Below are 12,805 nucleotides of genomic sequence, written 5' to 3'. Positions count from 1 at the left end.
TAGAAATATCCGCCTCAATTCAACCTGGAACCTCTCTCATACAATACAAAGTGTGTATGTGTGTGTGTGTGTGTGTGTGTGTGTGTGTGCGCGCACGTGCGTGCGTGCGTGAGATACGTTACGTCACTATACCCAATACGTCACTGTACTTACTACGCTATAAGAAGAAAACAATGGAAAAAGAGAAATCTCCAACGAGGCGTTCTGGGGCAGCATAGNACATTGGTTTCTCATACAGCATCTCTGTATAGTATGTGTATTCACTCTCTGGCAAGTGTGTGTGTGTGTGTGTGTGTGTGTGTGTGTGTGTGTGTGTGTGTGCGTGCGATACGTTACTATACCCAATACCACACACACACACACACACACACACACACACACACACACACACACTTGCCAGAGAGTGAATACACATACTATACAGAGATGCTGTATGAGAAACCAATGTGAGCTTGGAAAATTGCAGGATGTAAATCTATTCTAGTGGACCTAAACAATGGAAATATGATCAGTAGAAATGGCCATGACATGGGACCTTTAATAATACATTATGAATATTACATGTTATTTATATAGCGCTTTTCCTGGTGCTCAAAGCGCTATACAACCAAGTTAAGAGAAGTTGTGCTTTTAGATTTTTTTTAGACCCTTAAAAGACCAAAATCAGTCCGGAATGCAACCCCAATTAAAATAAAAATCTGTGATACCAAGGACATTCCAGCATAACATAATGCAATATGTCAAATCAGACTTTCAATATAGAACGCTGGTTTCAAAATGTTAGTTTTTAATGTCTTACACCAGATTGAGAAATGTTCTCATGTTTGCCCCATGCCATTTCCCCTTTTTCTACTAGGGTTATTATTGCTGTATTATTATTATTATTATTATTATTATTATGGGATGATTACAAATTTACATTATTCATCAATGACATATTCCAGACAGTAAAAAAAAAAGGTATTCTCTCTAGCATTTAGTATGCAGATTAAGTATATTATTTTCCATTAAAAAAAATATTTAAGATTGAATTGAGAAAATAAATATTTTACTCTGTGAACATTTTAATGCAAATATAAAATACTTTTTATGGCAGTTTTTTGACTGACATTTATGTCCTCTAAGGAGCTTCTTCTTTAAAGTGCTGAACCAAATACTGGTACAAATACAAAGTACTGCTTGGACTCACCTCCTCGTTGGTGTGCAGGACGGCCAGCAGCAGGTCCTGAGGGCAGAGCAGGGCGCCTTCCTTCTGCAGCGAGAGGCGAGGCAGGAGGCCACACTTCTGGTAGTAACGTTGAGCAGCCTGCTTACACAGCCAGGACACGGTGCACGAGTCCGCCTCACTGGGGAATGTGAAACGAGGATATGGAGGGATGTTCTTTAATGTTAAATCCCAAACGTTTAACCTAAGACGTCCTTACACTGCAGTCATTCATGTATATGAAAGTGACGTGTACACAAACCTTTGTGGAACTGGGATGAGGAAAACATCTTCCTGAACTCTGACCCTCATTCTGATTGGTGGAGGCATTGATGTAGGCATGGGGGCAGCTAAAGTGTGAGTTGGAGGCTGAAATAAATTGATAATAAAAAACATAAGCAAAACATATCGATGTCTTTGAAAAGGGGGAACCCCACCGAATTCTGAATTATATCAGGACTGAGAACAACACATTCTGAAAACACAGTGGGTCCAAGGTAGATCTGAAGGTATTAAAGCTGCCTCAGTGTCTTAAAATGGCACCACCTCCTTCATCATCTCCCATCACCAGCACATTCATTACTGTCTTAAAGGTGGGGTAAGTTTGAGAAACCGGCTCGAGTGCGCTAGAATTTGAAAATACACAACCGGAAAAAATCAGCCACTTCCTTACAGAGCCCCTCCTCCAACATACACGAATGCGCACATGACCAATGAGGGCACGAGATAAGTTTGTGCACAGATGGAAAGCTGACAGGCAGGTACTGTAGACCATCCAGTTATTTTAGCCGTGCCGGCTAAAATGATTAGTCGTGCTTTTTACAGTACTACAGCTTCCAATCTTTTTTAATGGATTTTTTGTCAAAGCACTTAAGATATTCATTGCTATTGGGATGTTAAGAGCATTCCGTGGAATACATCAAAATCTGTATCTCGAGCCGGTTTCTCAAACTTACCTACCCCACCTTTAACATAGATATTGCAATATGGTTTGTTGAGCTGGAGTTAATTATTGAAGCTTACTGGTTAACGTTCATCATATTAAACAAACAAACCCAAACCTTGTTGTTTTTATGAATATTATTACCAATACTTACTTAGTATTTTATTATCATTACACTGGAGAAACCGACTTATTGTGGCAGCAGAACGTGAACATGTAACGTAATGCTTGCATTTAACGGTGATAGTAGTATTCAATGCTTTAGGGATAAGGAAATGATTTGTTTGAATATTAGATATGACGTTGTGTGTGCTTCTGTGACAATTAAGCTTATTCATTGCATTACATTTGTTTAAATTTTTTGTCTTTTACCCTTACGTGTGTGTTACAAATGAATGTGAATATGGCATAGGACACATACTGTATTTAATTTGACTGTCTCATGAAAAAATATTCGAAAATAACAGTAAAATAAAAAGGACCCCAACTAGTAAGATACAGTAAGGGCTGTGATATCCAGCACTTTTTTTAAGGATAACAAAAAGATTATGACATGAAGTTTGCATGTAAAAAAGTCTGTGACCAACACATGTTACTTTACATATCTGTTTGTTTAAAGTTTCCAGGTGATGCAGACGGACCAGAGGATGCTGAACACGAGAGACAGACCGAGATTCCTGACATCAGTGAACTTCAGCATGGAGTGAAAGGTATAAAGACCCTTTCATACTGTACAAAGAATCGAGAAACGTTCTATGTATTTATTGGTTAAGATTGTCTCTGCCGGTGAGATCGACAAGGGGAGGAATAAGGGTCGTTTTTTTTTTGTCTCAGTAAAATCCAATAAAATTACAATATTAACTGAAAAAATACTCAGAGAAACAAGACTGCTCATTGTTACCGTAATATATTTCGGGTCGAAAATTGGGACAAAACTTTACGGTACTGCAGTCCAATTTAAACAAAATACTAGTTGTAATAATTCGTCTGTAAAAACATCGTAAGATGACACCTTATATGTATTTTGTTTTGACATTTATATGGTCCACACAGAACACGACACCGGTAGCACAAATGTTCAACTAGCCATCAGTAAGGCATCCAGGCATACAATAACGACGGTTTCCTAGGGGAAGTAGAAAGTAAGAGACGACCCTCTATAGGAGAGAGGTATTTCGAGTTCAGTTCGGAACCGAAATGGTGCAACGTCTGGTGATTACTGGTAGGGTTCCATTGCCCTCCACTCCTCAGTTAGTACTAAAGAATGACAGACAAAAGGTTCAGAGGTTCTCGTACTGTTTAGGCTCAGGACTGGTTTTCCGGCTACGAAATTCTTTTTTTCGGTGGTCCTTTATTTAGGTTATGTTATTAAGTTGGGACTAATGAAGTTTGTCTCGGACAATCAAATCGAGGACATCGTAACTGCCAACAGTACATTTACCGTCAAATTCACTCTTCCCACTGTAAAGTGTATTCTAACTACTATTTAATCTCTCCTTATATACAGAACAATAGTTACATTACCGTCTCTTGACACACACACACACACACACACACCTTAAGTTGCGACTCTTTACTTTACTTCAATTATTGCTATCTTTCCTCCGTCCTAATCTCCAACATATATATCTGAACCTCGTGACAAAAGTGGTACCAAAATTGGACATCAAGGAACAAACGAACAAACGAGACCATTTTAGATTNTTATTATAATATAGTTGTAATATAGTCAAGACAAAACATGCTTATGACATGCTCAAAAACTGATATTTCTTAAATCTGTATTCAAATGTAGTTCCCTCTGTCAGCAATGTATCAACAACTACAGACACATTTCTATCAGTATTTATCTGTGTTGTGGTTGACATGATGATGACTGTTAGGAGTTAAGGGGGGAGGCTGAGCATCACCATGAAATGTGCAAATTGACATAAAAATGAATAAAAGGGGAAAAAATGCTCCATGTTTTTTAGGCTGTAAACTTTAACTGTTATGTAAGCCAAGTAGACAGACAGTTTATCACTCTTCCTCCTGTACATTAGCAGATAAAAGGCATAACATACTTGAATGAACGGTAAATAAAGAATGCTGGAAATAACTGCATCTCCATTAGCCTATATGCAATGCAGAGACTGCCTTCTTCATGTCGTGAATTGCAGCTGATGTTTTAATATGGCAATTTGACTTACAGTATACAACATTCGCAAGTTGCACATTTGACTCATACAATAAACCACCTTCGAGTGATGTTCTAGTTTCTTCATGTTTTGTTTTTTTTCCCTCTTGCTTGCGCCGGACTGAAACTTTCTTTTCACCGACATCTCTTCACCTGCACTAGTGGCCGTATCAAAGCCGTGATTGGTCAGATGTCGATTCATTGCAACGGTGTCGGGTTATAGACGTGCTCCCCTTGTCACCTCTCACTCTCGCGGGGGGTGCGCGGAGAACTGAGCGGAGAACTGAGCGGAGAACTGAGCGGAGAACTGCTCACAGCAGCTGAGGCCCTCTGGGCGGGGCCCCCTGCGCAAGGCGGGGCCCCATGCAGCCTGCATGATTGGCCTGTAGGGAAGGGCGGTCCTGCAAGAGGTGTTTTTAGGGAGCGAGGAGGGAGAGATGTAAGGCAAAGATAGATCCACTTGGACTTTGGGACACTTTGGGAGTTTAAAGACTGACCACGCAAAACACATTTCTGGCCATACCTCTTGAATAAATACTCTTATTATAGCAATCTCACACAATGTCTTATGGGATAAATTAATGACGATAATTTTGGACGGACAAAGATTGTGAGTTTCTTTTTTTACACATACAGTATGATTGATCAATTGTGATCTAACGTCCATACATTTTCTCAGATATTATTGCAAAAAAAAACTACATTTCACTCCAGAACTTAGAATCATAAGGTTTATGACCGAGTTTTATCCGATGTGGGCCCACACTTTCAGACTTTCAGAGAGCCTTGATTAATGTTGTCATGATGTCACCGTCATGTTGGTCCGAGGGTTAAAAGCATTGTGTTTGTTTTTCACAGGAATTACATTTGACATTCTGTTGAAAAGCACTGACCTTCTAATTCGCCGGCCTTATTGTGATTGGCTGCAGAGACTCGGGCAGATGGTTCTTCTCTTCAGTATTCTTTACAGGTGAGATGAATATTGAGAAACTTCATAATCAGATGAGATTCAGTCTGTGATGTCAATGCATTTAACCAGGTTTCTTGTGATTAAATACTGAACAAAAATATAAACAAAACATCTTTTGTGTTTTAAAATCAAGAGATAGATGGGAAGATCTATACCACTCTCATATTTTTCTTTTAAGGCTAAAGCTACAGCCAGCAAGTGTTTAGCTTAGCACAAAGATTAGAAGCTAGGAAAACAGCAAGCTAGGTTTAGATTACCTCATAACCTTTTTTTAATTTGTTACGATCGCTTGTTTGACTTTGTATAAATCCCTTTAATCAATCTCTTTGCTTCAGTTTCTACCTGTTTCATCCGCTCTCCTACGGCATGAAGGGTCCTCTGGCACACGAGCCAGGCAGCGCCATGGCCGGCCTGAAGTGGATGGACTCCTGGGAGTTCTAGTCAGCTTTGCACGAAGAAGACAGATTTTATTTTAATGTAGAACTGGTCTGACTATGAGGGACTTATGGTCTAATTTTACATAATGTACTGACTGCACACACTACCATAGAATCTCTACCAACTCATGTATTATTGAGTGTCCGAACATTTCTTATTGTTGAGTATTAAAGCATGTCATGTGTAAAGAGTGCTTTATGAGAATGATCTGAATCAGTGCAATATAAATGCCAGAGTGTTGTGAAGTATTTAGGAATACAGATCTAGACAATAATGTTCACCAAGCTGCCTTAACTAACTCCACATCTCATATCTTGGACTTAAAGAAATACAATGTGCGTACTGTATGTCACAATAAGCTCAAGTGCCTGTAAGGAGCTAGTAAAATAACTCTAAAAATGTTTCAAATGCTGCATCTCAGTGTTGGTGACTTTTAACGAAACACTGTTTGGTACGTAGTTATAGGCTATCGGAGACTGTATTTTGTTTGTGTTTGTCTTGATCGTAGTGCCCAGTATTTTTGAATTGTATTTAGCGATCAGTGCTATCAAGTACTTGTTTCTGTTTTTACTTTGTAAAACTACTAGTGACTTTGTCACATTTCAGTATGATGAATAAACTGTGATATTCTTGTAATCTGTGGTTACTTTGGTTCATACACTATCGACAAAAAAGAAACTGCTCCAAATGTGTTTGTTTTTTCTCCAGACTAGATTATGATGACTTTTTGTTACTATTATACTTTTTGATTGTTATATTTTATTTAATCTCTCCCAAAAAATGGCTAAGATATTCAGGAATAATGAGTAACATTATCACAAGATATGTCACAAATAAATACATGAAATCATTGCTTATAACAATGTACAATTGCAATGGCTCTTTAAAATAACCCAAGACAGACTTAAAACAAAAATAAGACCAACTCTGATCTGAACTCTTTTATCAGTTTGTCTGTGATCATGTATATGCGATCATGAATACCATTACAAATTAGTCCTTGAAATGTAATAACTTCCAAGATATATACATTCCTGCTTACAGTCTAATTCTCAAAAACTATTTTACATTTATAAATATAGGGTGTTTCCCAAACGAAAGTAAAAGGTATGTAATTCAGTAGTTTTCAACCTGAAAATAGGGACCATTTGATTATATATTATAGATTGCTTGGAGCTTTACTTATTCATGTAGTCAAAGGGGGCGTTTATTCCTTGAAAGTTAATGTATCAACTGACCCCACCCATTCAAAAACATGTAATGTATTTAATGCATCTTGAATTCACTTTGATGCCTATGTATGTATGTACCATAGGTATGTACCTATGTATTCAGTCTTTATGCAGTAACGGCGCTCTTCCTGGTGGGAAGTTGGTTAAGAAAACCGCTAGACGTCAACTCTGGGGACGGCTGCTGTGATTGGCTGTCGTTAGTCACGTGTGTGTTTTGAAGATGGCGTCTCCAAATGGAGGTAAATTCTAATTCCTTACCCTGCTATCTTGTGTATAACATTTAAATTAGACATGTTTAAGGACATTATATCTTTAGCAACTCCTATGCCTACACACAAGGACATACCAAGGCGACAGAAAACATATATTAACGCTGTATTTGTAATGTTTGGAGATGTTTATTACGTTGCCAAAGCCTTCACTAGCCCCAGTGTTGTTGCTGACCAATGTAAAGGGAAGAGACGATAAGCGTGAACCATCGTTCACACTGACCAACAAAACTGCTTCCAGCTACACACATAGCTAATCTCAGAAGCTTGCTGCCCTGCTATTAACAGGCTAAATCTGCTTTGTTTATAATTTGTGTAACGCCCAAATGTTTTCATTCACAATAACGTGATCAGTCATGGGTTTCACTCCAATAGTCAGTCGATGTTCATGCTTTTGTCTTGTTAACAACACTAATGTTTAGGACTGATGTTGAATTTATAATTTATTAAAAACATTAAGGTATGACTGTATTTATTTCCATGTAGTTGTCTTCCATGTTGATGACTTTCGTACACATGTTTGTGTGCTACCCTAAAGTATGGCAATGTATTACATTTCGACATAACTTACATATAATCGAACTATGTATGTAAGCATTTTAATTATGTAGTATTTTAATCAATATATAGGCAATATATTTTCACATCTGATAAAACACACTAACATTGTGTGTTATGTTGATATACTTTTATTATTTACAACTCCTGACGTTTTCCTCATTAAAGGCACAACTTTTTCGTTTGAAAATGTAGTTTTAGTCAGATGTTAAGCACAATACTGTACACAATGTTATATAATGCCAGCTATATTGGTTCAACACAGTAATTGAGAATTACACATAAACAGTAACTTTATTATTGTCTTTACTTTTATTCTTTCTAAAACTCTTACATTACATTATTGCAGTACAATGAATGCATTTTCCACATAAAGAGTGTGAAACCAAAAAAAGAAGTATATTTTGTGTTCTGATAGGTGACGATTTTGAGGGCTCTTTGCTGAGTTTTGAGAAGTTGGACAGAGCGTCACCAGACCTGTGGCCGGAGCGCTGTAAGTCTACATCCCCTCTGTTCCTGTGATTACTGTCCATGAGATTGTGTCCTACGTTGCCATGATCTTAATTATCCTGTAATCTCTCACACAGTGCCTGGAGTTGCAGAATTTGCTGCATCTTGTAAAAACGTGAGTTAAATTCACTGTGGCTACTTTTGATTTACAAACTAGATAATTAAATAGGCTTGACATACTATGATATACTGTATAGGCCCCATCTATAAATCTTGTTCACTGAGACATTTCTTGTGTCTTACATCACAGCCTATCAATAATTCGCCCCCTAAATGGATGGCTGAACTAGAGAGTGAGGACATTGAAATGTTGAAAGGTAATGTACAACATTTTGTTTTTTTGTAACAATTTCAATTGTTTTTTGAACAGGGAGAAAGTAGACGAAAATAGTATAATCCTATCAAATGGGATCACATTTGCTGAAACTAGTTACACGTTGAGTTTTCATTATAGCTCCTGTTATCCTTCTGTAGAGCTGGGTAGTCTGACCACAGCCAACCTGATGGAGAAGGTCAAAGGACTTCAGAACCTTGCTTATCAGCTGGGCCTGGAGGAGTGTAAGTACCTGAACATCACACACCTGACGTTAAAAAGGTTCATATATAAATGTTTGGTTCCATTTTCACTTGAATACAATTTAAGTGAAAAGTATGCAAATGTACCATAAACAGATGCAAGTTGGTCCACGTCACCACTAGATGGTGCTCATAGCCTTTCTTGTAGCTAGTTGATTTCACAGCTTCCATATGTGCTTTCACTTTCAAGACCCAAACAAGCTGACTGCACATAGGCTCATATGTTTACTTTGAATCCAATAACATAATGGATCAAAATTGGAACCAGCCATTTTAAATCAGCTCTCCAGTTCTATGAAATAGCATAAATAGTTTGAATTGAGACCTTTTATAAAGGTGTATTTAGGTCAATCTTGTCAGAGGGGAAAAGGTAGGAAAACAGGGGCATGCCCACAACAAGTGCTAAAGCATTTGATTGATGTACAATCTAGTGTTTAATCCATTCTCCACTGGCTCCATTGTCATAATCCATGTGGATTAGAGAGCTAAGTGCTCTAAGAGACAAATGGGAATTTCCAGTGAAAAAGCAATGAAGAATTGTGATATAGCCTTCCCTCTTAATGGAAAGATATAAATACATGTTAATGTTTTTTTCCCCCTGGGTCATAGTCAAGGCACAATGATGTGATGTTGATAGTAAGGTTTTCAAATCTTGCACATTTGACTGCTTTGTAAAACTCCATTAAGACAGCTTGTACTTATGAATAAAGTTATGTAGAACATCATTTGGAAAGGCTTTGAAATTTGAGAGATGCATGAAGGGAAAAAGAACATCATCAAATGTGTAGGCAAGGGAGTTGACTCCTGAGTGATTGAACTGTGGTCTGCAATGGTATAATGCACACATATCCAAATGAACATACCACAGGAGGCCTAGATAAGAGTAAACACATGACATCAGGCTGTAGATTGTGTAGCATGTGTTGTATTTGCATAGACCATAAGTCACAAATTCATTTAGTTGTAAAAGTGTCTAATCTCCCCCACCAACCCACAGAAGCATGTAATCTGGCTGGTATGAAGACATTAGCTGTCACATGTGCAGGCCTGCAGGCTTTGCAATCATGTCATGTTCCCTGTGATGACGGGACACAATGATGGTTATTATGGGTGTCGGAGCAGCCCTGTAATGGGTGCCTGTTTAATGCTCTCTGGTTTAATTTTCTCCTTTTCCTGGCTGTCAGGGAAGGCCTTGTAAATCTCAGCTACTTTTTCATCATGTTTGTGCACTCTTCAGTACCCGTAAACGAGACTCCTCAGACTCAGATTGAGGGCAGGGGGATAGGATTTACTACCCCTCCCCCTTCAACATGTGGACCATTAAAAAGGAAGCTGGTTAATGGGCACAGAACAATCAAGCAGTGAAACTCCCCTACTGCAGTTAGAAAGAGGACCGGGACCAAACATTATTACAAGGACGCCATTTCCCCCCTGTGCCTCAAACATACCAAGACAGTGTTGGTTTTTGCCCTTTTTGCACATTTTGCACTCTACATACTGTTGTACACACATGTTTGTACATCAGTATTAACATGGAAGTGACGGGGGGTTGTAACACTCCCTTAATCCCCCCCTCCTCCACCAGCACCCCCAATGATGTCTGAGTGACGCTTGCCCGCTCTAGTCCCAGAGGGGTTTGACGCGTGCCTCTTCCTCAGGCCACAGCTGCTACTCCACCCCGTGATGAATGCTCCTGTCGTGGGCTGCTGAGCGCGGGCATCAAGCCCTGAGTCTCTGGGGAGAGCTGAGGACTCTGATAAGTGCTGTTATTTGAGGTAATTGAAAGCTGAGTGTTCCTTTGGGACGCGCTGGAGGGCCGTGCTGACGCGCACCACACTGCCGGAGATGGGGCTCTATCACACTTGTGGGCTCAGGGCTACCGACTACCATTTAACTCTTCTCTGTGTAGGGTGGGCTGTTGATTAGGAAATGTTTCCAGGGTAGCCTTCGCTCGTTAACACATTTAAACCAATAACAGAATATTAGAAAGATGTGACTACTGACGAGTGGACTACAGCACTTGTAGGACCGATTCACGTTTTTGAGTGATTACCTCATTTCTGATAATGGATTATATTTCAAGTGTGGGGCTTTTTAGGAGATGCCTCCACATAGGCTAGTATATGGGCCAGCTCCCAAGTTTTCCCTTGGCAGAAATTGTAGAAATAAATGTGCATTAAAATGTTAGGGGTTGGATAAAGCGGATAATGTACCCTTTTAAAAATAAATGAAACACTTAAAAAAAAAAAAAAAATTCTAATTTAGGAAATATTGGATATTAACTATGGAATATTAAAAATCAAACGCATTAGAAAAAAACATAAACTATACAAGTACGTTTTAAACTTGTGATGTCATCAAGTATAAAGTCCCAAACAAAGAACGTGAGAAGAACACCTGATTTTGCGGAACCAAATTTTGTATATACCCAAATTAGCTTTCTTCTGGTGTATTGTTTTCTTTTCTGACCCAGGAAATGTATCCATATACTCGGAACACTTCCCTTGCTGACTATCTGTGAACACCACCTCATTTTGGCCAATTCATTGTCTAGGGAGCGGTACCAGGCTTGAAACTTTATGACATCACACATTTGAGTTGTACAATCCACTCTTGTTCTCTGATCTCGGAAAGAGTTAATTTGACTGATATTCTTGGCCCGCCTTAGGCCACAGGACTATCCTGAATGTTTTTTGTTTTTTTAAATGTCCATAGTTCCCACTAATATCTTTGAGGCCAGGAAAAGAAATAACAATATAACAGTGTTTAAAACTGTGATATCTCGGTTAAAACAGCGTCTCACATTGTGCTCTGTAGACCACCTGTTGTAGCTCTACAGAGCACCTCTCCTCTGATTATGACACATGGCGTGGACCCACCCTGACCCCTGTTGCGTCTCCCTGTGTGAAGGTGAGACTGAAGGTCGCCCTGCCCTGACAGCTCCTAATGGGAGCCGCCTCCTCCTCCTCACCCTCAGGATCAATCTCCGGCCTATTAGAATCAAGCCGCTGCTGAATATGATTGCATTCACTGGGCCCCACCGGTGCTAATGTGCCTCCATCAATCCATCAGGCGGCTGACCGCGGGGCGGGCCGTTATGAAGTGCCTGAGCTGACAGCAGCTGAATGAGGAACAGGGGATGCCTCCTCACCGCCTCTTGCCTTCCTCCTCTTCACCTCTACTACTCCTCTTTTTAACTCTCCTGTGTCTCTTTGGGGCTCATGGTTGCAATGAATGGCAGCATTGTGGCGTATCTATTTGAAGGGGACACAATCTGTGTGAGGAAAGGGAAATAAGCCTCAAGGATGGTTCCGTTTTTGAAGCTCGGGTTTTTATCATCGTAATGTGTAGTAACCTTGAGCCTGGTGGGGCGAGTTTTCTCAAATTGGCTCCCATAGTTATATCTTTTCAAATAATTGGGCGTGCTGACTGAGAAAAGAGCCGCTACTATAGTGATGTACCATGGTTGGAAAATCTACAGCGGCTCCACACACATTTTACAACTGGCTGACACGAGTAGCAGGTTGCAGCTGTATCTGATAAAGCCTGTCCATATCTCAGGCAGGATCAGTGTTAGAGCTGTGCGAAAGCAGAGGCAGACACACACACACACACACACACACACACACACACACACACACACACACCGCTCTTCAGTTCTGCCTGCCTGCCGCCTCCATGAGCAGATCGGAAATGACACCTCATTTCCATAAAGGCATTAGGAATTCATTGGATTTTCTTTCCCAGCTAATCATGGCGCGGGTGTAAAACCTTTTAGGCTTTTTAATGAATGATTTTTGACTGATTGCCTATTAATAAGGACACCTCTTGAACAGGCGTCGGCTGGGGCAGGGGTTGGGAGGTGCAGATGTGTTTGTTTTGGTGTGTGAGTGTGTGTGGGTGTGTGTCAGCCAGGCGAAAATGCATCG

At 39.7% G+C, this 12,805-nt stretch overlaps 4 protein-coding genes across 4 annotated transcripts in view; 2 read left to right on the top strand and 2 right to left on the bottom strand.

The window, feature by feature from the left end:
* pomt2 (protein-O-mannosyltransferase 2) overlaps nucleotides 1–6,367 on the top strand; it is a 27,476-nt gene extending 21,109 nt beyond the window's left edge. The window contains exons 20-21 of the mRNA XM_010792258.1: nucleotides 5,182–5,293; nucleotides 5,629–6,367. Coding sequence (XP_010790560.1) covers nucleotides 5,182–5,293; nucleotides 5,629–5,734 — 218 coding nt within the window. The 3' untranslated portion in view covers nucleotides 5,735–6,367. The remainder of the gene's footprint in view (nucleotides 1–5,181; nucleotides 5,294–5,628) is intronic.
* Nucleotides 1–12,805, bottom strand: part of tmem200b (transmembrane protein 200B) — a 461,151-nt gene that overhangs the window by 12,489 nt on the left and 435,857 nt on the right. The gene's annotated exons all lie outside the window — the stretch shown is intronic.
* The window catches only part of LOC104963667 (calcium/calmodulin-dependent protein kinase kinase 1-like), a 366,751-nt gene that overhangs the window by 289,081 nt on the left and 64,865 nt on the right, over nucleotides 1–12,805 (bottom strand). The gene's annotated exons all lie outside the window — the stretch shown is intronic.
* The window catches only part of lin52 (lin-52 DREAM MuvB core complex component), a 27,545-nt gene continuing 21,763 nt past the window's right edge, over nucleotides 7,024–12,805 (top strand). The window contains exons 1-5 of the mRNA XM_010792259.1: nucleotides 7,024–7,202; nucleotides 8,209–8,283; nucleotides 8,378–8,415; nucleotides 8,551–8,617; nucleotides 8,775–8,858. Of these exons, the coding sequence (XP_010790561.1) occupies nucleotides 7,184–7,202; nucleotides 8,209–8,283; nucleotides 8,378–8,415; nucleotides 8,551–8,617; nucleotides 8,775–8,858 (283 nt within the window). The 5' untranslated portion in view covers nucleotides 7,024–7,183. The remainder of the gene's footprint in view (nucleotides 7,203–8,208; nucleotides 8,284–8,377; nucleotides 8,416–8,550; nucleotides 8,618–8,774; nucleotides 8,859–12,805) is intronic.

Source organism: Notothenia coriiceps, unplaced genomic scaffold (assembly GCF_000735185.1).
Source record: "Notothenia coriiceps isolate Sejong01 unplaced genomic scaffold, NC01 NC01_scaffold00036396, whole genome shotgun sequence".
In the NCBI taxonomy this organism is placed as follows: Eukaryota; Metazoa; Chordata; class Actinopteri; order Perciformes; family Nototheniidae; genus Notothenia; species Notothenia coriiceps.
This window is presented reverse-complemented; position numbering and strand designations above follow the sequence as displayed.